Source organism: Hemitrygon akajei, chromosome 11 (genome assembly GCF_048418815.1).
Source record: "Hemitrygon akajei chromosome 11, sHemAka1.3, whole genome shotgun sequence".
In the NCBI taxonomy this organism is placed as follows: Eukaryota; Metazoa; Chordata; class Chondrichthyes; order Myliobatiformes; family Dasyatidae; genus Hemitrygon; species Hemitrygon akajei.
In genome coordinates, this window is record NC_133134.1 from 26,168,587 (window position 1) to 26,196,391 (window position 27,805).

General features: G+C 39.1%; 1 protein-coding gene across 2 annotated transcripts in view; it reads right to left on the bottom strand.

Moving 5' to 3' along the window:
* Window positions 1-27,805, bottom strand: part of snx29 (sorting nexin 29) — a 542,857-nt gene that overhangs the window by 96,431 nt on the left and 418,621 nt on the right. For both annotated transcript variants that reach the window (XM_073060488.1, XM_073060489.1), the window contains exon 19: window positions 9,034-9,174. In XM_073060488.1, coding sequence (XP_072916589.1) covers window positions 9,034-9,174 — 141 coding nt within the window. The remainder of the gene's footprint in view (window positions 1-9,033; window positions 9,175-27,805) is intronic.

Consider the following 27,805-nt stretch of genomic DNA (forward strand, 5'->3'; position numbering starts at 1 on the left):
TAAAAGTAGGCATATTATGATAGATGGACACATGGATATAGGAAAATTGGAGGGCTGTGTAGGAAGGAAGGGTTAGATTGATCTTAGATTAGGCTAAAAGGTTGGCACAACATTGTGGGCTGAAAGGCCTGCTCTGAGCTGCACCGTGTTATGTTCTAAAACAGTACAGAATTAAACTTAATTTTAAATACCATAACTTTGAAAAATAACAGCATTAAAATACAAATAATTCAAACAAGATTGCTTTTATTTATTTTACTCCAGAGCCAACTGCCCTATACAAACGAATTGAATTATCAATCGTGTTACATTTTGTAACTCCCAAAAATAATCAAATGGCCTGTTCCTGTGCGGTACTGTTCTATGTTCTATAACCCATACTGAACTATGTAAACAAGGAATGCTTAATCAAACAATATATTTACAATATTATTCAAATATTACTGAAATATTAAATACACTGCAATTCATATATCAGCCACCTCAAGCACAGAGAGGCTAAAAGTGTATTTGCCCCTCTCTACAAAAGTGCTCAACCACAATGATCAATGATGAATTCAGTCAGCTCAGAAAATAGCCACCCCTGAAATCATTCTATTTGAAGGATCAACAATCAAACTGCTTTCTTTCCTTTCACTATACATGCCCTTCTACAAAATTATTGTGCCTTTACTGCCATGGTCACTTTTCAGCTTCTTATCCTCAGGATAATTCCAGATTGTCTCAGCTGATGTCTACCATATCTCTCATTTTGCTGTCCTTTGCTGCATTTGAGAGGGAAGCTCAATTAGGCTCCTTACCTTTATGGCTTTATTGGTTGAATTATATCCAAGCCCTACAGCACAGCCTCTCTTTTAAATTTTACCTATGTTGCTAGCTCTTTGAGAAAATGGTTTATTTTGAATTAATAATAAGTCTCTTTAAATGGAAAATGGTTTTTTTAAAACTACTTTCTGTTAATGGACGTAAATGATTTCATTTATCTACATACATATATGCATGTAACCAGATGTACATTCTCCTACATGTACAAAAGCAAAAACAAAGCACTGCACAATTTTACCGTTGTCACTCCTGATGAATACATGTTGTTGGTCTTCAGCATGTACAAGAGCCTCTTAGTAGTTACCAGTTATCAAGTAGACATGGTTTATTGGAAAATGCGATAATATATTTGTAAGAACAGACATATTTTGTTATGCAAAGCACAGCCATTTCCAACTTGCTCTCCTAAATCTGCATCTTTTAAGTTGACAAGGTCCAATCAATACAAACACATGGATGAGATCATTTAAGATTAACTATCATTTAGGTTGAAGGTCAACATCTTGCCTTGCTTATGGGAAAGGTAATTAAGAGCTCAAGGCCTAGATATTGCTTCACACTGTTCTTTTGGTACTGAAAAAAATACATAATGGGTGATATTAGAACTGTGGAAGTAAAGTAAACAGAGAGAACTAATTCACAGAAGTGTTAGGTTGGGGTGTATCTATGTTGTGCAGAAACTGACATTGGTTCTCCAAAGATGTGTTGCATGTTGTATAGTGGTCACCATTTAACTCATCTGGTGTAGTCCCAATGTCAGATCTTAAAGTGTTTCACACAATGTGAACGCCACTCTTACAGTTATCAAGTGTTGCTACTGAGTGAATAGTTGCTGCATGGAGAGAAGGGCTTAGGAGAGTTTATTCATGGGATCGGTGTGATATGGAAAATGCTGATGATGAACAATCCTACAAGAGCCATATTTTTGGTGCAAAGGGGCCACACTTTCCTATGACACAGCTAGGTGCTCCTATCAGGAGGCTCTACGGGAACATGAGTGCAGCCTGTGAATGTCAGCCCTTTGGGAAAGCTCTAATACTTGCAAAATCTCCATGTCCTCTCTGCCTGCTTTTATGAACTGAGGGAAGAGTAGATGAAGTTTCCTCTCCTTGATGAGGGCATTTGGTGATCACCCTAATGCAAGCACCCAACTTGGCAACCTAGAATGTTTCTGATGCTAGGAAGATAAGAGTGACAAGGAGCTGACCTCCATGCTCAAACTCATGAGGCTGTCTTTGGAATGGTCTCAGATCTCAGAATGGACAAAGCAAGTAGTCAATGCATTAGTGCTTTAAACAGCACAAATGTACCATGGAGAACATTCTGACTTGCTGCATCACCGTCTGGTATGGGAAGGCTACCACACAAGATGAAGGTAAGTTGCGGAAACTTGTAAAATTAGTCAGCTCCATCATGGTTACTAGCCTCCGTAGTATTCAAGACATCTTCAAGGAGCAGTGCCTTATGAAGGCAATGTCCATTATTCAGAACCCCCTCCACCCAGGACGTTTCCCCTTCTCATTGTTACTGTCAGGAAGGAGGTATAGAAGCCTGAAAACATGCAGTCAGTGATTCAGGAACAGCTTCTTCCCATCTGCCATTCGATTTCTACATGGACATTAAACCCATGAACAGTACCTCACTACATTTTTATTTGTTTTTTTTTACACTACTTATTTATCATGAATTGCATTGTACTGCTGCTGTAAACTTAATGAATTTCACGACATATGCCGGTGATATTAAACCTAATTCTGATTCTGGTTCAATTTAATGGGAAATAAGGTTTGTAAAGTTCGGTTATGTTCTTTGCATGAACAAGAAATGTCATCATTCAGACCAGCAGATTAGTAAATTGCAGTACAAATAGATTTTGCATTTTACTATTGATGTAATTTTTGACTTGAGGTGAGGTGGGATAGTTTGTACACATGGTTGTTCTTGTCCAGATTAAATTAATCAGATTCTCAACTGCAGAGCTCTTATTATTTTGAAGTTGTGTGAACAAATATCTCATTCCAATCAGACTGAGAGTCTCCTTGCCTGTTATGGCCTGCTTCTATAAGCACACGGCCTTCCTGGATTACAGAAGACCCAATTTATGGAAATTCAGCTTAACACAAATTCTCCCATAAATTTTTTAAAGCATTTTTCAAGACAGTAAAGTTAATTATAGAAATGGAAATATCTTCAGTAATTATAAAATAGGATTAACAAAAAGTTAATTCACAGGACCATTAGTCTTCAAGAAAAAACTTTTTACCTATAATCTCCTTGCAGTAATTAAACTAATAAGGTTGAAAGTGTACAGAGAAAATTTACAAGGATGTTGCCAGGACTGAAGGACCTGAGTTATAAGGAAAGACTGAATAGGTTAGGGCTTTATTCCTCGGAATGTTTAAGGGGAGATTTGATAGAGGTGTACAAAATTATGAGGGGAATAGATAGGGTAAATGCAAGCAGGCTTTTTCCACTAAGTTTGGATGGGAATACAACTGGAGATCAGGGTTTGAGCATGAAAGGTGAAAAGTTCTTCATTCAGAGGGCGGTAAGAGTGCAGGACGGGCTGCCAGCTCAAGTGGTGCGTGCAAATTCGATTTGAATGTTTAAATGAAGTTGGGATAGGTACATGGATGGCAGTGGTATGGAGGGCAATGGTTGGGTGCAGGTAATTGGGACTAAACAGTTTAAAAGGTTTGGCATGGACTAGAGGGGTCAAAAGGCCTGTTTCTGTGCTGTGCTTTTCTATGACTCTATGATACATTGTCTTTAAGTACTTCAAAGATAAAGTTTAGCTTTAAATGCCATATCTCCATCGAAACATGCAATAGAAAAGCCGACAAAAAGGAAAATGAACCAGTCCATCACGGGTAAAGCCCTCCCAACCACTGAGTACATCTACACAGATCACTACCGCAGGAAAGCGGTATCCATCATCAAGGACCCCTACCATACAGACCATGCTCTCTCCTCACCACTGCTATAAGGAAAAAAGGTACAGGAGCCTCATGACTCACACCACCAGTTTCAGGATCAGTTATTAACTCTCAACCATCAGGCTCTTGAACCAAAGGGTTATCACTCAACTTCACTTGTTCCATTATGAAAATGCTCCCACAACCTATGGACTCACTTTCAAGGACTCTTCATCTCATGTTCTCATTATTTATTGCTTATTTGTTTATTATTATTATTATTTCATACTTTTTGTATTTACGCAGTTTATCGTCTTTTGCACAGTGGTTGTATGCCCAGTTAGTGCCATCTTTCATTAATTTTATTATGATTATTGGATTTATTGAGTATGTCTGCAAAAAAATTGAATCTCAGGGTTGTATATGGTGACATATATGTACTTCGATAATAAATTCACTTTGAACTTTGAAGTGCTCTTTAAAGTTATTATATTATTATAAATGTGATTCAGCACAAACAACCAAGATTAAAATTTCACCCAATGTAGTTTTTTTCAACGGAAATATAGGTGTGTATCTCCTTAATACTGCAAAGGAGAGTTAAAGCAAAGGGTAAAAAATCTTTTCAGGTTACAAATGATTAGCTTATTTTGGAAGTTTTAAAAAATTTTGATACAGAAATGTATTTTGGACATTGTATGGATTTACTCTAGATCTTGCATAAAGGTTTCTCACTAAACACTCTCCATTGCATTTTCCTAAATACAGTTATAAAGATTAACATGATTTATTTAAGTCTTAAATCAAGATTTCTACACTCATAACTTACGAGTTAATTCCAGACTTAATACTGTAATTCTTCATCCAGCTGCTTCTCAGTACCAAAATCTGTCTTCAATTTTATGTCTGGAATGCAGCCAAAACTGTATTCAGTTGACCCACCGTTGGCTGAATGAAAAATTAAATCATTGCTGATAGCACAGTTAAGAAGTTATTCTTCAGGTAATTACTCTGCTGTAAATACAGTCGATGTTTACAGTATTCCAAACAGCATTTGAGGTCAAGATGCCACAGGCTGCATTTTAAATCATCTGATGAATGACAGAAGATGAAACACAAAAGCTGGAGAAGTGTCACTGACCTGTCGTGACTCCAGTGTTGTTAACAGGTTGATGGGAAATGGTCTTGCTAAAAGAACGGCTGTATGACTGAGATTTTTATTTTTTATATTTAATTGCCAAGTTACATAAAAAGACATTTTTGAAAATGGAAATGTTTTCTTTGCAAAAAGGTTCAACACCCCAACCACCTTCAAGCACCATTACTCACTCCTACAATAATGAAGCTCTGTGTCTCGGCCTCTCAGCCATGAGAATAGGCCTGGTCCTTCAATTATAAATCTCTGCTAATATAATCATTGGATACCACTAAAACTTCTCAGCACTTTAGGTCTTCCTATTCAACATGTCTAGAAATAAAGCAAGTCCAGAATTAGAATTTTAGAGCATAATATGGAATCAATTGGTCATTCATATCTTTTGTGAATTGTCAAACAGGTTATCCTAATTGATCGCACTTCCTCACCTTCCCTTTGCCATATACAGTTTGTCATCCCACAGTGCGGTGTTATGCAATTAAGTACATACTATTAACTGTGCAGATGGTGAATATCTGTTTCATCTGATGTTTAACTTAATTGCAACAAGAAAAACATACAGAAAGCAGAGCCGTGGGAGTGAATTAAAACAACATCACATACTCTTCAGAAGATTCGCAAGTTGATTTATCAAAGATGTTTCTGTGTGAAAAAATAATTATCCAATTTGTTGCTGTCCACCTGTATTACTGTACTTACCACAGGAATAATTTCCTCATAATGCTATACTTTTTCATCTAACCAACAACATGACATTGTTTTGTCCTTTTTTAGCCTTGTTTTCTATTTGCACTTATGAATTCCCATTAATTTAGATTATTATCATGTTTACATTTCCTTCAAATATGATGGAAAAATTATCACATGGTCATTCCATCTGCATTAGGTAAACATCACAACATACCACTGATGTGAAATCACTTTGAAGAAACTGACCCTTTTTATCACACTCCATTACCTTCCTTTGTCCTTTAAAGTGGTGATAATCTGCTTTAAACTGTAATAACAATGACGTATAAAAAAAACTGAGATGACCTGAGGATCAACTAGTTTTTTGAAAACTTAAGACCATAAAACATAGGAGCAGAATTATGCCATTAGGACATCAAGTCTGCTCCACCATTCCATCATGGCTGATTTATTATCCTACTCAACCCAATCTTCTGCCTTCTCCTCGTAACCTTTAACGCGCTGATTAACCAAGAACCTATCAACCTCCGTCTGGAATATACCCAATGACTTGGCCTGCACAGCTGTCAGTATAAGACCATAAGACTTGATCACCTTCAATTAGATGCACCACAGGGAACCTTATAATAATCTCCACTTGCACTTCTGGGGACTTGAACTTTAACTGAAAAACGTGTTCTGTGGACTTAACGACTGATGTGGCAACCAGAGAACTGCATCTTGCAGCTGAAGATTTCGACTCTGCTAGGAACTAACTGGGTACATTCGAAAAGAAGCATAAACCCACCAGAGTGGTATACGGTTATAAGTAAATAGCCCTGGGAGTTCCCAACATTAACCTAGTGAGACAACTTGGGAGTCTGGATCAAACGTGGTCCAAGGAATCTGAGGGCAATTACCATTATCTCCAATGAATACAAGCCCCTTGACATTTGGAAGAAAACCTAATGATAGCTAGAAAGTAAAGTTCACCCTCACTATAGCTAAAACGATTAATCATGAAGTGGCTTGTTAATTTCATCACTGGTCTAGCAAGTCCTGAATGGCACAGCTGCCAAACGTGGGAACTGTAATAACAAACAAGGAATAACCTACTTGACCCCACCTTCTCCAAATTACCAACAATAGAATTGATTAGAACAACAACAGTCCAGTTCTTGATGAGTAGAAGGCCCATAAAACCATAAGACAGAACAACAGAATTATGCCATTCGGCCCATTGTGTCTGCATTGCCATTCCATCATGGCTGATTTATTTTCCCTCTCAACCCCATTCTCCAGCATCCTCCCTGTAACCTTTGATGCCTTTACCTCTCTTTCAGCCCTCTTGACACTGGATTTGACACTTTGGTGGATATATGCTATGCCACTGTCAAGGTATGATTCAAGCAGTCAGGAACACTTAGAACCATCATTCATGTTATGCTTTCAGCCACTGGCACCTTTAGATTTGGATTCTACGATGTAAGCTCCAATCCTCTTTTATTTCTTCAGATCAATGAATTAATGCATTTTTGGATTGCTTTGCTCATGATAATCATGGTAATTATAATTAGGTAATTATGGATTATTACATTCAAGACAGTATTACCAATATTTGTAACAATATTTCAATAAAATACTCGTATGTAAAAAGTTGTATATTGCTCAGGGAATGGTGCAGCAAGATAGATACTTAATTGTAGAAGTTCCAAGGTAGGCACCAAATGATATGAAAAGCAAAGGAACAGTAGGTAAAATAAGTATTTAACTTTCCTTTGGAAATATAGTGACACGAAGCTTCAAGATTTTAAGCTATTATCAAAATACGTGATAATTAAATTACTTTGCAGTCTGGGATTGAAGGAGTTTCATTGTTCAGAAGAAGTAGTACGACCGTAAAGATGTACAGTTCTTTCCTGTCACTAAGTAATTATCCCTGCATGGCTAAGCGAAAGGGTAAATAAATCCCAAGAAACAGAGTGGGAAGCAGGTAATAAGGAAATTAAGCTATATATGGAATATATTAGCAAGGCATAGAGGTTAAAAGATCACGGGACTGAGGTGGTAATGGACATCACAGGAGTTTGCTTAGACAGCTTATTAACAAGGAAACTTAGAGGAATTTGATAATATAAACTTGAATGCAAAATCAGCAGGTGTTTAGGCAAATTGATTGCAACTCGTTACTTAGACCAGTTTTGAATAGTCTCATATCTGTAGCTCTACTATTTTAAGATAAGAGAGAGATAGAACCTAAAGACATCTGCCTACTGCAAAAGGCATAAATAATTTCAGCCAACACCTACAATTCAGGACTGTTATGTCCTGAATCCAACAACACTCACAAAGTTTATACCTTCGAGGACCAAGTATCCACTTTATTGGTTTCCTGCCCTTGGAACTTATTCCCAAGCCTGCCATAAATGGTACATATCTAGAAAATAGATTACAGCAATTTGTCTTTTTTCAACATCAACTCCCAAATTTTGAGGCATCTGTAACACGGCAGGATAAGGGAGTCAATTGGAATAACACTGCCTGCAAGTACTACTCCAAACAGCACACCAACCAAAGTAGGACAAAGCTGAGTGAACAGCCAATGAAATTGCATCTGCTGTGGACCTGGAGCAGAGCCAGGTCCCTTCTTAGACAGGAATTGATATGTTTCATCACCAACCTCTCAAAGTATTTCATCACAGTGGACGTAATTGCTACTGGATGATAGTTATTGAGACAGGTTATCACGTTCTTCTTAGCAACCGGTATAACTGAAGCCTGCTTGAAGCAGGTGGGTACCTCAGACTGCCAAACACGAGGTTAAAGATCTCAGTGAACACTCCAGCCAGTTGATCAACACAGACCTTTGGTCCCCTTCCAGGTACCTCACCTGGGCCAGATGCTTTCCACTGGGTTCACCTTACTGAAACTTGCTCTTTGGCCTCTGCCTGTATACAGGCAAGAGAAGCACAGCCAAATGATCAGACTTCCCGAAATGGGGTCTAGGCATGGAATGGTAGGCACTCCTAATCATAGTATAGCAGCGGTCTAATATGCTAGAACCCCTGGTGCTGCAGGTTATATGCTGATGATGATAATTGGGCAGAGATTTCTTTAAGCAAGCTTGATTAAAGTCCCTGACTATGATTTGAAATGCATTACCGTGGACAGTTTCTTGGCAAAATGAAAATGAAAGTTTGAATGTGCAAGTCTTCAAGGAGCAGAAGAAGGTAATACACCAAGACAGCATTCAAAGATAATTTTTATAGCAAGCAATTATCTCTCTATTTCTATTTGGTCAGTTAGTCTCATTTCCATCTAAGATTGCTGCACCTTTGAGTTTAGGCTATATTGGAAAAGTTACGATCAGAGCAGATATACATTAATGATATTTCAAAAATTAGAAAATCAGCAATGTTCTTTTCATAATGGCAAAATGTGCACATTTCCACAAAATCTATTAAGTACCTTGTTTCCAATAGCTTTTTTCGGTGGGAAATGAAAAGTGTTCACTGTAGGGAATTTGGTCCGTAGTCTATTGTGAAGTGCTCTGAATTCAGTGTATCTCCTGTACACATTCCATTCATCATCTTTGATCCGGATGTAAACCTGCCATGACACAAAATCAAATGGTGAATAGTCATGTAGGTGCTGATAGAGATACTATTTTGTTACTCAATTACATGCTTCGTAAAAGCACCGAAACTGCGTCTTCAATCACAGAGAAGCTGTGCACAAGGGAACCAGATAATTTATCACTTTATAGCAGAAAAAACATGCTGTTATCGAGAACAACAGTCTGCACTTTGTAATGATCTACATTCTGCAATAGTATACCGTCATATTCAAGATAATGAAAATCAACATGCAGTGTTGAAGACAGTTTAAAGGTTTTGCATTATCTTCTCTCAACACAAAAATAATACAAATGGAAAGGACTAATGATTGTTTAACTTTGCATATTTTGTTTCACCAAATGGCTCTGCATCTCAATATCATCTCTGTTTTATGCAATTGAGCATTCTACCTAACAGCAACATGTTCAAATGAACAATATGAAATTAAAGTGATATCAAAGCTCTAAAATGGCCTGCTTTCATTTCAAAACACAGTGCTGGTCCCTCAAATGCACCAGAACAGGTATTACAGCTAGAGGCAGGAATTACACTGGGGAAATCTGGAAACAAGGGTTCCCTTAACGCTGATGTTTAACTAGTACATTCCCTGCCATGAACCCAGTTAAACTGAAAGGCTTGGTTGCCCATCGGCTGAGGAAGGATTTGGAACAGAAGCAGATGGGCTTACTGGGCATCATGAATAGAGTGACAACACAGAGAGAGGCAAGTCCTGGCATGTGGGCATTGTAGAGATGGTCAGATGAGATTGTAGAAGTGCAAGAGACCTACTTCTCGTGGTTCAAAGGGTATTTGTGTTTCTAATGCAGCCATTTTGTTCTATTATCTGCTGAGATCCCCAAAGCTCAGCCAACCCAGTCTAAAACTGGAAAACATATTAACATGAAGGCATGCAACCTCCCTCAAAAGATTTCAATTACCTACCCTCCCTTTTGAGTGCATGTTGGTCAACTGCTACTTGTTCACCTTCCGTTACAACCAAAGGTAGGTATGGTTTGAGACAACACGGGTCCTGTTTAAGAATTTAAGCATTTAAGTTCCTACCAAACCAAACCAACTAATTTTGAAGTTAAAATGACCTGCATAAAATCTGCCACATGATGAGTCACTGAAGAAATTGTTTAAATTGTTGTCTGTTACTGAATGTAGCATGTTACACAGGGTATTCCTCAATTTAGAAGACATTTGATTTATGAATACTTTGCTATTACGCCATAGATCCTTAAGGTTATAAATCCTCAATTGTAAATTCACACTATTAGGACAGAGACAGAGATATTAAGTCTAGCAGCCAAAAATAATACCTGGATGTTAGCTAAGCACCAAATGCCAATGTGTTTCTGTTGTGCATTATCTGTGTTATTTAATTTACCTCAATTGAATTTAGGAGCATAGTTATAAGACCACAAGTCATAGGAGCAGAATTGGGCCATTCAACTCGTCAAGTCTGCTCCTCTGTTCCATCATGGTTGATCCTGGATCCCATTCAGCCCCATATACCTGCCTTCTTACCATAACCTTTGATGCCCAGACCAATCAGGAAACTGTCAAATTTTGCTTTAAATATATCCACAGTGCTGGCCTCCACAGCTGTCTGTTCCAGAACATCCAACAGATTCACTACTCTCTGGCTAAAAAAATTCCTCCTTACCACTGTTCTAAAGAGTCAGCCCTCAATTTTCAGGCTGTGCCCTCTAGTTCTGGATACCCCCACCACAGGAAACATCCTCTCCACATCCACCTTATCCAGTCCTTTCAACATTTGGTAGGTTTCAATGACATCCCCCTGCCCCTGGATTCTTCTAAAATCCAATTAGTGTACAGACCCACAGGAGTCAAACACTCCTCATATGTTAATCCCTTCATTCCCAGAATCATCCTCATAAACTTCCTCTGGACTCATTCCAATGACACCTTTTCTGAGATACGGGGCCCAAAACTGTTGACAATACTCCAAGTGCGGCCTAACTAGTGTTTTATAAAGCCTCAGCATTATCTCCTTGTTTTTATATTCTATTCCCCTTAAAATGAATGCCAACATTGCATTTGCCTTCCTTACCACAGACTCAACCTGTAAATCAACATTCTGGGAATCTTGCATGAGGACTCCCAAGTCCCTTTGCAAGTTATAATTTTCTCCCCATTTAGATAATTGTCTGCCCTGTTGCTCCTTTTACCAAAATGCATTATCATACATTTCCCAACACTGTATTTATTCTACCACTTTTTTTGCCCATTCTTCTAATTTGTCTAAATCCTTCTGTAACCACATTGCTGCCTCAGCACTATCTACCCCTCCACCTATCTTCATACCATCTGTAAACTTTGTCACAAAGCCATCAATTCCATTATCTAAATTTCTGACAAACAACATGAAAAGTAGTGGTCCCAATTCTGACCCCTAAGGAACACCACTAGTCACTGGCAGCCAACCAAAAAAGTTCCCCTTTATTCTCATTTGCTGCCTCCTGCCTTTTAGCCATTCTTCTAATATTGAAAGTATCTTTCCTGTAGGGCCATGGGATTTTATATTGTTAAACAACCTCATGTGTGGCATGTTCTCAAATGCCTCTGAAAGTCCAGGTAAAGACATCCACTGCTTCTCCTCTATCCATTCTGCTTGTTACTTCCTCGAAGAAATCTGTCAGGCAAGATTTCCCTTTACAGAAATCTTGCTGACTTTGACTTACGTTATTATTAGTCTTCAATTTATTATTGTTATTAGCTGTCCTCGACTTCCTAACCGGAAATCCACAATCTGTGCGGATTGGTGATAACATATCCTCCTCGCTGATAATCAACACTGGCGCACCTCAGGGGTGTGTGCTTAGCCCACAGCTCTATTCTCTGTATACACATGTGGCTAGGCATAACCAAATACCATCTATAAATTTGCTGACGATACAACCATTGTTGGTAGAAACTCAGGTGGTGATGAGAGAGCATACAGGAGTGAGATAAGCCAACTAGTGGAATAGTGCCACAGCAACAACCTGGCACTCAACGTCAGTAAGACGAAAGAGCTGATTGTGGACTTCAGGAAGGGTAAGACAAAGGAACACATACCAATCCTCATAGAGGGATCAGAAGTGGAGAGAGAGTGCAGCTTCAAGTTCCTGGATGTCATGATGCCTGAGGATCTAACCTGGTTCCAACATATCGATATAGAACGCAAGACAGCAGCTACACATTATTAGGAGTTTGAAGAGATTTGGCATGTCAACAAATACACTCAAAAATTTCTATAGTTGTACCATGGAGAGCATTCTGACAGGCTAAATCACTATCTGGTATGGAGGGGTGACTGCACAGGACCGAAAAAAGCTGCAGAAGTTTGTAAACTTGGTCAACTCCACCTTGGGTACTAGCCTACGAGTACCCAGGATATCTTTAGGGAGCAGTGTCTCAGAAAGGCAGCATCCATTATTAAGGACCTCTAAGAGTGATCTTGGGGTCCGAGTCCATAAGGCACACAAAAGGTGCTACGCAGGTTGACTCTGTGGTTAAGAAGGCATATGGTGCATTGGCCTTCATCAATCGTGGGATTGAGTTTAGGAGCTGAGAGGTAATATTGCAGCTATATAGGACCCTGGTCAGAATCCACTTGGAGTACTGTGCTCAATTCTGGTTGCCTCACTACAGGAAGGACATGGAAACCATAGAGAGGGTGCAGAGGAGACTTACAAGGATGTTGCCTGGATCGAGGAGCAGGCATGAGAATAAGTTGAGTGAACTCAGCCTTTTCTCATTAGAGCAATGGAGGATGAGAGGTGGCTTGAGAGAGGTGTACAAGATGATGAAAGGCAATGATCATGTGGATAGTCAGAGGTTTTTTCCCAGGGCTGAAATGGCTAGCACGAGAGGGCATAGTTTTAAGGTGCTTGGAAGTAGGTACAGAGGAGACGTCAGGGGCAAGTTTTTTACTCAGAGAGTGGTGAGTGCATGGAATGGGCTGCCGGTGGAGGCGGACACTATATAGGGTCTTTTAAGAGACTCCTGGATAGGTACATGAAGCCTAGAAAAATAGAGGGCTATGGGTAAGCCTAGGCAGTTCTAAGGTAAGGACATGTTGGGCACAGTTTTGTGGGCTGAAGGGCCTGTATTGTGCTGTAGATTTTCTATGTTTTTATGTTTCTACCACCCAGGGCATGCCCTTTTCTCACTGTTACCATCAGGTAGGAGGTACAGAAGCCTGAAGGCACACACTCAGTGATTCAGGAACAGCTTTTCCCCTCTGCCATCCGATTCCTAAATGGACATTTAATCTTTGGACACTACCTCACTTTTTTAAAAATATACAATATTTCTGTTTTTGCACATTTAAAAAAATCTGTTAAATATACGTAATTTATTTACTTGTTTATTTATTATTATTTTCATTATTTTTTTTTTTTCCTCTGCTAGATTATGTGTTGCATTGAACTGCTGCTGCTAAGTTAACAAATTTCACGTCACATACCGGTGATTATAAACCTGATTCTGAAGTACCCCGACAGCTCATCCTTAATAATGGATGCAACCCTTTCCCAACCACTGAGGTTAGGCTAACTGGCCTATAATTTCCTTTCTTTTGCCTTCCTCCCTTCTAAAGAGTGGAGTGATATTTGCAATCTTTCAGTTCTCCAGAACCATGCCAGAATCAAGTGATTCTTGTAAGATCATAACCAATGCATCTGCTATCTCTTCAGCAACTCCTTTCAGAACTCTGGGACGTAGTCCATCTGGTCCAGATGACTTATCCACCTTAAGACTTTTGAGTTTGCCTAGCACTTTTTTCTTTGTAATAGCAATGGCATTCACTCCTGCTCCCTGACTCTCATGGACCTCTGGCACACAGTTAGTGTCTTCCACAGTGGAGAGTGATGCAAAGTACTTATTAACTTCATCTGCTATTTCTTTGTCCCCCATTACTACTTCACCAGCATCATTTTCCAGTGGTCCAATACCAACTCTCACCTCCCATTTACTCTTTATATAAACTGAAAAAAAACATTTAGTATCCTCTTTATATTGGCTAGTTTGCTTGCATATTTCATCCTTTCCCTTCTTATGACTTTTTTATTTACTTTTTGTTGGATTTTATAAACTTCCCAATCATCCAACTTCCCACTCACTTTTGTTACATTATATGCCCTTTCCTTGGCTTTTATGCAGTCCTTAAGCTTCCCTTGTCCGCCACGGTTGTCTACCCATCATCTACTTTATGCCCCATCATTGCCTGTGTAACTCCAGGCATCCAGGCATAGTGAGGAGAAACAAGCTGCTAACGTACATTGGATAGAAGCAGCCGGTCATATTTTTTGCACTGATAGAACAAATCCATGCTGAAGAAGCAGTCAATACAGAAGCAACCTCATGGCCTGCTCTATCACAGTTGCCTGCTTGTTTCCAGACTGGTACAACACAACCCTCTATTTTAGGACAATATGGTCACAAAGGGACCAGAGCAGGACTTTGGTAAGCCACTTGGTAAGTTCTAACTTGTTTCTGGACACAAGAGCCAACATGGTGACACGGATCATCTGATAATACCTGAGACACTCTCATTGATCCAATGTTAATGCAGCAACTACTGGCTGATGTCACTGTGTTCCAGCACAAACAGGAATCCTCCATCATCTGAACACTGTAGCTGAAATTCAGCCTGCTGTACTGCAAGGTCAGCTTGTGAACCATGCAAGTCACACAATGTCAACATTATTTCTGCAGTGGGCAGTTAGGAATACAGCAGGTAATAAATCAAAGATCTTGGATCAAGTTCATTTGTCATATAACATTTACATATACAGCAGATTCCGGTTTATTGGGTCACATTGGGACCAGAACATTTCGGCCCAGTTAAGCCACTGCCCAATTAGCCGTAGTTTCATGTTAATAGTTAAAGAGGTAAAAAACATACAAACTACCTTTTAAATGAGTAAGAAGTTATGCATTTAAATGAAATACAGAACAAGTTAGAACACCATCAATACTACTACAGTATGATAAAACTGTGTATTCTTTCCTAATTTTTATCAACAGAAGGATTCATTCAGTGGACCTGTATGCTACTACATTCCTTTTATTGTCTGCAAATGCACAAAATCAATGCAGACACTTAGTATATAGTGGACTGCTTCGTACAATGCTTTCAATGATTGCATCCTCCAAATCTTCATTTTCATTATAACATTCAAGATGCTTATGTTTTCATAGTTCCTAACTCGTTGAAGTAGTGAAATGTTACATTTTCAGTCTTGGTCCTTTCTGGCATCTCCAGGACTGAATGCTTGGAAACGCAATGAGTGAAGTGGTTCTAAATTGTCTTACTGCTTATTTCTCACCACGTATCAGGCTCACTGTATTTTGAACAGAAACACTCGCAACTAACGTTAGCTAAAAACTGTTTGCTCTAAGCTCAGTGAAGTGTCTCATGACCATGCAAATGACACTAGTTAGACCATAATAATAATATCCTCCTGCACCTTACTGGTGCATCAGGTGGCAACCTTGCTGAATCTTTAGCATTTGTCTGTTTTATGAGGCTAAGTTGCTAGCTTGACACTCAATCCAGCACAGATGGAAAGCATGCAAGGAGCCAGCCAGACTCGAACCCAGAACCACTCATCCTGAAGTCCAATGCCGATGTCACTACACCACCGGCTGGCATAGCTAGCCCATCAAGTCTGCTCTGCCATTTCATCATGGCTGATCCAATTTTCTTTGCAACCCCATTCTCCTGTTTTCTCCCTGTAACCTTCACACCCTGACTAATCAAGGTCCTATCCACCTTTGTCTTATATACACCCAATGACTTGGCCTCCAGAACCACCTGTGGCAATGAATACCATAGATTCACTACCTCCTGGCTTAAGAAATTCATCCTCATCTCCATTCTAAATGGATGTCCTTCTTTTGAGGTTGTGCCCTCTGGTTCTAGACTCTCCCATGTTGGGAAACATTCTCTCCACATCCTCCCTATCTATGTCTTTCAGCATTCAATAGGGTTCAATGAGATCTCCCTTATTCTTTTGAATTCCAGTGAGTACAAGTCCGGAGCTATCAAACACCCCTCATACTATAAATATTTTGCTCCTAGAATCTTTCTTGAAAACCTCCTCTGAACCTCTCCAATGTCAGCACATCCTTTTATAGATAAGAGGCCCAAACTGCTCATAATACTCCAAGTAAGGCTAGTGTCTTATAAAGCCTCACAATTACATCCTTACGTTTATGTTCTAATCCTTGCAAAATGAATGCTAACATTGCATTTACCTTCTTCGGCATGGACTCAATCTATAAGTTAACCTTTAGGGATTCCTGCACGAGGACTCCAAAGTTGCTTTACGCCTCAGAATTTTGAATTTTCTGTCTGTTTAGAAAATAGCATGTGCTTTTGTTCCTTCTACCAAGTGCATGACCATACACTTCCCAACACTATTCCATCTGCTACTTCTTTGCCCATTCTCTTCACCTACCTAAATCCTTCTGCAGCAGCCCTGCTTCCTCAACACTACCTACCCCTCCACCCATATTTAATTCATCCACAAGCTTGGTGACGAACCCATCAATTACATCATCCAAATCATTGACATAGAAGATCAAAAGAAACGGTCGCAACACCAACCTCTGCAGACACCATTAGTCACTGGCAGTCAACAAGGCCCCCTTTATTATCACTCTTTGCCTCCTGCCAATCAGCCAACATTCTATCCATGCAAGTATCTTTCCTGTAATACCACAGGCTTTTAACTTGTTAAGCAGCCTTATGTGTGGCACCTTGTCAAAGGCCTTCTGAATATCCAAGTACACAACATCCACTGATTCTCCTTTGCCTATCCTGCTTGTTATTTCCTCAAAGAATTTCAAAGGATTTGTTAGGCAAGATTTCCCCTTAAGGTAACCATGCTGACTTTGGCCTATTTTATCATGTGCTCCAAACACCCAGAGATCTCATCCTTAACAATCAACTCCAACATCTTCCCAACCACTGAAGTCAGGCTAACTGACCTACAATTTCCTTTCTCCTGCCTCCCTCCCTTTTAAAGAGTGGAGTGACATTTGCAATTTTCCAGTCCTCTAGAACCATGCCAGAATCTAGTCATTTATGAAATATCATAAGTAATGCCTCCAAAATCTCTTCGGCCACCTATTTCAGAACCCTGGGGGTAAGAAACTGTTTGGCAACAGTCTCCTGCCCTAATTAAGTGCATAGTGTCCCAAATAAACAAAAGGAATCTTGGCTATTTTCTTGATTAGTTTTTGTTCTTTTAAATTTGGCCCAAATAAGCAGCTGCCCTAATTAACTGATGGCCCGTGTTAGGAATGAGTTGACGAGAAATAAGAGAAAAAACTACCTTCAACATATAAAAAATAACATACAAGGAATAAGAAACACTTAAAAATAAAGTTAGAAGTACAGATATGGAATAATATATGCATAAGAACATAAATACCAGCATGTATTCACAATATAAAAGGTGCTTTTCAAGTGTTTACAGTGCAATGCAGTGACTGAAGTAGTAAGAGAAAGGGGGTCGGGGAGGCTAACTAGAATGGTTGATCAGGTGAACTGTCTGGGGGAAGAAATTTTTAAGCTGGCGTGAAATTTTTGCTTTAATAGCCCTATAACACTTCCTAGAAGGGAGCTTTTGGAGAGAGCTGTTTGTTGGGTGGGTTGTGGTTGAAATGCTGGCCTAGACAATGACTTCCACATCCAGTAGAGAAATAAATTATAAAAATCAATTTTAAGGCTTTCAGTTGCCTGCTTCCAAGAATTTAGTAGATTTTTTGGTCAGTCCTTGAATAATATATGCCTCTTTTACAGCTAACATCAACATCAAAAGCCTATTTGAAGATTTGTCAATTGGTTGATGAAATCATTTTTATCTTTTGGTTTTAAAGAAGCTGACAAATTTATTACTATTTACATTTTCCCTTAAATCCTGGCATTTTTATCTTTTTAGCACCCTCTCCCAGAACTTCAAAGTGGCATAAATTATAATCATTCTCCACTTTTTCCTCGAGATCCTTGTGTAGACTGGATTTTATATACAGTCATTTGTTTAAATAATAATCTACTCTGTGATGTTAACTGCAATTCTAATGAGAGGTCATCAACCAGAAATATTACCTTTGTTTCTCTTTCCACAGATATTGCCTGACAACCATCTTCTGCCTTGAGGGGTGTGGCATCTTATTCCTTCACATTTCAATTTGTGTTGAAGAGTTTATAAAGAAAGTAATTATTTTTCTTCCAGTCTTTTTCCTTCCAGATATTTTTTTCCTGGTTGTTCTCCAATTTGCACTTCTTTCATGGTCTTTGTGCTATTAATTTTACAATCCTTCAATCCAACTGATTGTGATGTTTCACAGCTACTTTCCCTGTGTAATCAGGTACACAGTGCATTATTTCCCTCTTGGTAATCTGCTTGTACTTTTGGTAATTTACCACACAAAACTATTCAAATCCTAAATGAGGAAGGACAAATCTAACTAACAGCAGGTATAGGTAGGCACCCTGCCATGTCAAATCATTGACCATTATCTCTGCTATTTACTTATCCTCCACCAGTAGCTTGTTTTCTTCATTTCTCAGCAGCTCTTAACCCCATCATTCCTATTCCTATTACAATTAACATGCCCCATCCTTATCCATTTTCTTTTTAATCACTTTAGGACTTCCTAGACTTTTTGCAACCAAACCAAATTCTTTCATGTGTTGTAACACTGATGTGTGCTGTGAGAAGGAATTTAATCCAAAAACCCAATTATCTATGCTGAGGTCATGAGGTTTCTGAAGTCCTGGTTTCATCAGTGCACGTTACCACATGCACATGATGTAAGAGGAGCATAAGTAAACCTCACAGCCTGTAAGTTTGGCTTGAGTAAAATATATTGCCCATCTCTATGTACTTTTGAGAAGGTGGTAAAAACATTTCCACAATCTTCTCAGATAGGGTTCCAGGATTTTGATACAGAGACATGAAGGAACAATAATACAATTCTAAGAAAGTGCACGCGCTACTTGGACAGAATGATGTTTCTATGCACCTGCTGTTCTGCCCTCCTGCAAGGAAAATTCAAAGATTTAAAGAGGTGCCATTGAAAAAAACATATTCCTTAAATTTCCAACACCTTAATAATACATGTATTTTCACAACAAGATATGCAAATTGCAGTTACAATCCCAAACAGTGACAATGCTGCATGGGAAAGTACACCTGATAAAATTGTCTCTAACCTGAGATATAAAAGGTCAGTGGGTGCAGCAGATTGGGCAACCATGCACCTGTATGATCTGTTGGAGAAAGAGAGTGATCCTGCTCTGTTGATTACTTTGCAAATATCTCATCTTTCCCTGATATACTTTGTGAAAGAGGAGTACTGTCCCAGCAGGGATTTTTTGAAATTCTCACAAAGTAGGTAGTTAAACGGAAAAAGAGAAAACAGAGGAACCAAAACTGATGTAAAATATGAAGTAAAATTCTGCATACCTGAATAAATAAATCGCAAATCAAAAAAAAACTGTAAAAGTCTAATATCACTTGCAAAGCACCAGAACATGCATTGTTGAGAAACTGAAAGTCATTTCTCTTAAATAATGTTCAGATGCCAAGATAACACATGGGTTAAGTGGTAGAAAACACAAAGAAATTTTTCATTACCGTTATCTAAGTTTTGAAGGTTAAATAGCACTCGTACATTGTCGCAATATAACGCCCCTGATTCTCACTGGTCCTTAGTCAAAAATTCCTGGACAAATGTACTTTGTGAATTCCCAATGGTCTAACCTGGGACTGATTTTCTATCCTTTCTCGTACCTGATGAACTGGTGACACTGATGAATGTGAGCAGAATATCTATTCTTACAAAATCAACCAGAAATAAATGGATTATTCCCTTTCTCCTCACAGTAAGTCAACAATTCACTGTATTCTGAGGCCAGAAGCATGGCACAATGCAATGCACAAATAGATTATTCCACTGCTTAAGCCAAATCCCTGTCATTTCAAGGCCATAGTTTATAAATTCAGGCAAGTGAATTCAGAGCATGGTTTGATAAAATTATATCACAGATTGCCAGGGGATATTAATTTCAACCTTGAAGTGAATGACATGCCTATCCTTTGCAATTATAACTAGTCAGTCATTGAAAGTGTGAAATCTGACCATAAGACATGGGAGCAGAATTAGGCCACTCATCCCATCAAATCTGCTCTGCCATTCTATCATGGCTGATTTATTATCCCTCTCTAAGACCATAAGATGTAGGTCTTATAGAATCTTACAAAGATCTGATGAATATTTAAAACTTTTGATGATACTTTTGTTAGCAAATGCAGAAACATATTACTTTGTGTGATATACTGCAGAATGTATTATCAGGATCACTGATTAACGGGCAACCTATATGCTAATATTCTTACTGCAATTAATGTATTTTTATTGTATTTTTGAATTTGTATCATAAAATACTTCCATATTTAATGCAGGTTATAAATTAATAGCTTTGATTATTTAGCATCTACCCAGATTATACCTACTTCCCTTTGTCTGTTTTGAAAATCTAAGAAATACAGGAAGTTAGCTTCAAATGTATTTGAGATTACAGTGGGTGAAACCATTTAATAACTCTGAGGACAATGAGAGGCATTGTTTTGAATGTATAGACTTGGCAAAGGGGTCCTAGGAAGCTGAAGAATTGGCATGTGTTCATGTGCTGTTTAGGGGCAGAGAGATGCTGATGTCTTGGTCTTTGTAAATATAAGACCTGTGACATAGTCAAATGTTTAGAAACTGGAAAAGTGGTTTTTCATTCATTGGGTGGATGGATCCCAGGTGTAACTGGCCAATGAGCAAGGGTGAGAAAGTACTGAGAATGGTATCACAGATATGTGGTAGAAACAAGTGGAAAAGATGGGATTTGGAAGCAATAAGTAGTGCATTATGACCCAGGAGTACAGGGTTTTCCAAATGTAAAAGTACAGTGTACACTGTACTTTCACATACAGTATTTCAGGAAACCGAGATTCACCTTTAAAGAATTCACAAATCAAATACCAAAGAATTTGATATGCACAATAAAAAATTGCTCTTACTGAACTTGTGTAAAATGTAAAAAGATTGAACTAGTTTACTAAGGACAACAATTGCATATTGCTGCGAACTACTTAAAGGGATTTAAGTAGTTCCCAAAAGTCAGGCTTTCTAAGTGGCCACCCATTTAAATTCTACTTTGTATTCCAAACTCTCCTCTACTGCCAAGAGGCCACTCTCAGGTTAGAGGAGCAACACCTCATATTCCGGCTGGGTAGCCTCCAACCTGACTCCAGCAACACCAATTTCTCTAAATTCTGCTACATTCTGCCCCTTCCTCCCTTCTCTCTTTACCATTCTCCATTTTGGCTTCCCTCTTATCTCTTCTTTTCTTCCGACCTGCCTATCAACTCCCTCTGGTGCCCTCCTACTTCCCCTTCTCCCATGGTCCACTCTGCTCTTCTATTAGCTTCCTTCTTCTTCAGCCCTTTACCTCTTCTACCTATCACCTCTCAGCTTCTCACTTCATCCTCCCTCCCCAACCCTGCCCACCTCCTTGTTTTGGCTTCTTTCCCATTCCTTTGCTGCCCAAATGAAACGTCAACTGTTTATTCCTCTCCATAGATGCTTCTTGACCTGCTGAGTTCCTCCAGCATTTTCTGTTTTTGTTAAAGGGATTTCTTCTATCAATGCAATTACACTTTTTGAAACATCCATTTCTACTCAATTAAAACAAAAAAACCTTTCTCTCCTACAATAACATCATAATTCCCTTGCCAAAAGACTATGTATATGCAGGGGCATCATTGTTGTGAGAAAATATTCTGTAGGAAATCACTGCCATTTATAATATAACATTCAACAGGGAAAAACAGCGCATTACGGAAAAATTTAATATGTGCAATTTTCTCAGAAAGCAGCCCCTCTGTAACTTGGGGGCACATTGCACTAAGAACAGATTACAAGCAAGAGTCTGGGAGCAGTATAGCTGCTATAATGCAAATACAGAAGGATTCAAAGGATCAACAGATTTTTGCCAGTGAAATTTTCAGATTCAACAATACTGAAAGAGAAAGGATTAAGGTCTGGAACTTTTAGGCAGAGGGCTTGACATTATTTGGATCAGGTGTGAGAGCACGTTTGGTAATAATTTGTAAGAGATTAATTGCTCTATCCTCTGTACTCTTACAAACTTTTAAAACCAGCTTTTTCACAATATGCTATGAACTGACATGGCTATTAATAATAAGTTTCATATTTAAATGATATATAGTAATGTTCTTCATGTTAAAAAAGTTAATTCAGTACACCTGGCCATTCAGCAGTGAGTCTGACCTTCAGAGCAGGGATAATTTTGAAATGAAGTAGCAACAGAGAAAGCAGAGGGAGTTCAGGCAGGTGAGAAGCTACAGGTGGCCGGTAATCTTGAAAACAATGTTCCCACAGCAGGAAGACACAAATCGACAGCTGGGGGAAACAGCATGGCAAAGATAAACTAATTAGAGGCAAACTTAAAAAATGTTAAAACGGGGAATCACAACCAGAACCAGAACTTTAGCAATAGAGTTATATAGCCGAGAAACAGGCCCTTCAGCCCATCACATTCATGTTAATCTTCCTGTCTACCTACACTAATCCATATTCCCACATTACGATCTTGCTACAAGCAACATGATTTGTTCCACTTCCTTAAGGTTGTTATGTCAAGGGGTGGTAATGGGGACAAGCTCCCACTACCTCTTAAATGCTCCCAATGGTGTGTGCCTCAAGTAGCCTCTGACAACCAAGTCCAACTCCTGGCCTTCACGTGTGGTTTAGCTACTAAGCCCAGCAGAACCAAAAGGCCAGTCACCTCAGGCAGATGGAGCTCACTAGCCTTAGTCAACAGCTCCCCTCGGAGAAGAAAATCTCCGATCTCAAACCTCTGCTGCCTTGCGGCTATACCCACTCATGGGGACGACTTTGTGAGTAAACATCGAGGGATAAATCTGGAGATGGATATCCAAACACAGTCCTACTTTGAGTTCAATGCTGACTGGCAACTCCTGCAACGCTGCTGGTGCCAAACTGTACCAGTCTTTGCTGTTCCTTTGGCTTCATCAGGTGCATGGAGAGGGGAAGCTTGCCACATGGGCAGCAGCTTGTTCTCCATATCGTACTGTCCAGGCTGGTGTATCTAAACAACTAGGACACAAAATCCACAGTCAACCCTGACCAACGGAAACCTCACTCACTCATGTGATACAATTTCTAAGTGAAATGTAGAGTAATGGATTGCAATTTGGATAATATCCACAATTTTCACTCAGATATTCCTTGTCACTGACATTTACAAACACAAATGAGTCAGGATGCAAGTATTCGTAACGTGTTAATCAGGAACTCCTGAGTTTTTATTGCAGGTATTCACAGCATTGCTGAGGTTTGCTTCATGACAATGAAAGGGAGACCTGTTCTGTGTTGGTCCCTGCCAATGGAGGCTGGTGCTGGGAATCTGACTCACAGAGAACTCTCTTAACTTACCCATTGTTTCCTTAGCAATTCACTTTCACCCACACCCCAACTGGGTAGTGACTTAGACTTGGCCCCCGTTCACAATCCTTGCCCAGTTGCCCCACTTATCATCCTGGTGACCTATATATATCTGATCCCTCTCCATATCAGCACCCATTCTCCCACATGTCAACAGACACGAACTCAACCCATCAACCCTTCCTTGTGGCTAACAGTCATTCCCCTTTTCCTTTCTTTTTCTCCACCTCTTCTAACCCTCAGCCCAGCATGTCTGCTTATCTCCAGATTACAGATCTGGCCATTATTCTTCTCATTTCTGATCAAGCTCTGGCTCCCATAACAAAGCAATCAACTTAGATTGTTTTAAATCCCCTGTCTAATGATCCCCTGCCAGCTGGCACCATTTACAATCCCTTCCACTTCTCCTTGAAGTAATAAAACAGCCATTCTCCACTACAACTCCTCAGACTTCATTAATTTCCTCTAAATCCTGTGTAAAAGTGCCTTTTCATTTCTTGCCAGGTGTATTTTGAGCAAGATGTCAGATTATGCTAAAAAGAAATCTTGTTTTCTTAGGCAATGCCTCAGAATCAAGATGACCCAAAGTTTATGGGTTCTGAAATGATCCATGAGACCAAGGTGGGAACTGCAAACTCTTCCACAGGTGAAATATTAAGCATTGCACATATTTTTAAAAAAGGAAAGTTCTTTTCACCAAAATCACTCGATCTTAGTGGGAACATTTTTGCTGCTAACTGTAAATACTGGTCCCTTATGTGACAAGGGATAAAATAACATCAACATTAATTAAATCTAAATAAGTTCCAGGCATAGAAACCTATTAATATATAGCAGTTTTATTTTAATGTGTATTTCCTTCAATGTCACACTTCCACTGTTATATTCGCTCTCTCACACTTCATTGACTGCTCAAAGTGAAACAACAGTAAATAAGCTGGAAAAAAATTGGAACCGTACACTGTACATCAAAAAAGAAATGCAGCTGAAACACATTTATGAACATCTATGGAAATGTATGAAAATAATCTTAAATTCCCAAAGACAAATATTAAAGAAAAATATAACCTAAGATAACACTACATTAATTTTGTGAAGTAAATTTCAAATCCTGTCCCTATGTCTGATGTGACAATGAGTTGAGCTTTGCACTATAGATCTGTGCTAACTCCAATATTTTACATATGCTGGGCTCTGCATCAGTCTCAGTTTAAAACTAGTGTAACCCTCCTCTGTTCCAATGCATTCCTGGCTGCCCTTATTTGCTCTACCCTCTGCAAACTTGAGACCAACCAAAAGATTGCTGCCTATGTCCCAAATCAAAGCAAGCCCTGTTCCCATATCACATGAGCTTCCTGACCCATAATAACTCTCAGGTAGGTAGCATCTCAATTTTAAAACTCTCACCCTTATGTTAAAAGTATCTCCATATCCTTCCTCTTATTGATTCTGTAATCTTCTTTACTTCCACATTCATTTGCAGATATTTTTTACAAAGCACATCCAGTATCCCTTCCTCCATCTCAAGTGCTTTCAGCTACAAAGACACTAAGTTTGAGAAGTTTGACACTAAGTTTGACACCTTAAAATTCTGGTCGCTACATAGATACTCTCCTTCAGGAAGATCTTCAAAGCCATTAATGATCAAAAATTTGGTCAATTTTTCTCTTTCTTTGCTACAAATCACGATGGGATGTTTTCTCTGTCGAATGCATAATACAAGTTGTTTTGTAGAGCTTTTTCAAACCTCTTAACACACAAGTTTTATTTCAAGTCCTTGTACTTTTTGAAGGGACTTAATGGTCATGTCAATTCCTCACTGCACACGTGGCCTCTACAGTACTAACCTAAGCAATAATAGCATTCCCAATGCTAACGAAGATGTAAATGTCATGTTTTATTCAAAGTACATGTGAACTAAATTAAGAGCTTGGCTTTATCTGAAACAATATGCATAATTAAGTCACAAACAGCTCCTCACCTATTTTGAACTGTTAACGTGAATCTGGCAGCTAGATGGACAACACCTGTGAGTCACTACACCTAAGGGTTGCTTCACTGTCATTAATTAGGCAAGATGAATATTAGTTAAATATTATCTAAATTCTCAGTGGGGGCAAACAAATCAAATCATAGTTTCTCAACCTGAGTTATCTAAAGCCTGCAGGAAGATGAAACAGATTTATTAGCAATCGTTTGAACTTAAAGCATATTCTTTGAAAGGGTATTTTCTTTTCTGAAAATGTCATAAAGCTTCTTAGGACTCTAAAGGGACATGGGAGAATATTCTCCACAGCCTGGCATGGCATGCAACTGGAAAATTTGCAGGTAGTTCGCCCAACAGAATGTTGAGTGAGATGACATTTAAAGAGTTCTAGAATTATACCTTGACCAAGTGAGGTGATAATTACATGAATAGAACATCAAATGTTTAAACCAAGAATATTTGAAGCATCGAGAGGTAGGGGAGATACTGATCTAGAATGGAACACAGAATATTTGCTGGGAGGAGAATGCTAACAGTTAAGGTTTCAATTAGATTGCTCTAAAACCTCTCTATGATTTTTAAGATTTATCATAAATCATAGACACAAAGTCCAAATCTAGAAATTCAAGAACCAGAGATTGTTCCCAATCCACAGTCACCTCATCCTAGGATGTTCCAGTATCTCCATATCCAACAAAATCTGTCAGAGTAGTCCTAGTTTAAGAGATCCCTTTACATACACATTGGATTATAACTAAGTCCAAATCATAGGATATTGGCAGTGCTGATCAACCAGTGTCCACTTACTGACCATGCCACAACACATTTTAAGAGAACACTTGATACATTTTATCATAATTTTCAAATCTATGCTCACTATCAAATGCTCAGTCATTTAATTTTGAATCGTTAATGAATGGCAGCAGATCACAATCTAGCAAGACTAAAACGTAATGATCTAAAATAATGGATACTGCCTTTCTGAGACACTGCTCCTCAAAGATGTCCTGGGTACATTGTAGGCTAGTACCCAAGATGGAGCTGACTAAATTTATAATCCTCTGCAGCTTCCTTCGGTCCTGTCAGTAGCCCCCACCGCCCACCTGTAAGAATGCTCTCCACGGTACAACCATAGAGGTTTTTGAGTGTATTTGTTGACATACCAAATCTCTTCAAACTTCTAATGAAGTATAGCCGCTGTCTTGCCTTCTTTATAACTGCATTGATATATTGGGACCAGGTTAGATCCTCAGAGATCTTGACACCTAGGAACTTGAAACTGCTCACTCTCTCCACTTCTGATCCTTTTATAAGGATTGGTATGCGTTCCTTCATTTTACCCTTCCTTAAGTCCACAATCAGCTCTTCCGTCTTACTGACGCTGAGTGCCAGGTTGTTGCTGCGACACCACTCCACTAGTTGGCATATCTCACTCCTGTATGCCCTCTCATCATGTAGAATACTGGGGCAGATCTTCCACTGGCCTCAGTCATGGCCATCTGTCCCTGCACATGGTTGACAGTGAGGAGGAGAGCAATAGACAGTAGGAAAAAACTAACCACCTGATATTTAAGAGAACGATGGCAAATGGAATTTAATCCAGAATATCAGAAATGGAAAAACTGGATATACTCAGGAGCTCAGTCACCATCCATGGAGAGAAACAAAGTTCATATCTCAAATAAATGACTTTGATTAGAATTGGTAAACTTAGAAAACAAAAATATTTCAAGTTACATAGGAGGTAAGGGTTAAGAAAATAAAGGGGACGTCAAAAGAGCATTCTCCTCTTTTGGAAGAGGACAGCGAGGCTGAGAAGAAGTGCGGCGGCGGCCATTTTCAAATTGCTTCTCAGATCGGAGTTCTGAGAGGCGGGACTGCGCAGGCGCGTGAAGGAGGCCTGGGAAGGAGGGAAGATATAAAAAGAACGCAGCCTTAAGCAGCGGGCAGCTTCGTTTGCGGGCAGCGGAGTGAGTCGGGAGCAGAGTGTAGGGCTTGGGCTCAGAGGGCTTAGGCGGAAGAGGGCACAGTAGGCTTATCTTTTAGTTCTTGTTATTTTCAGTTATTC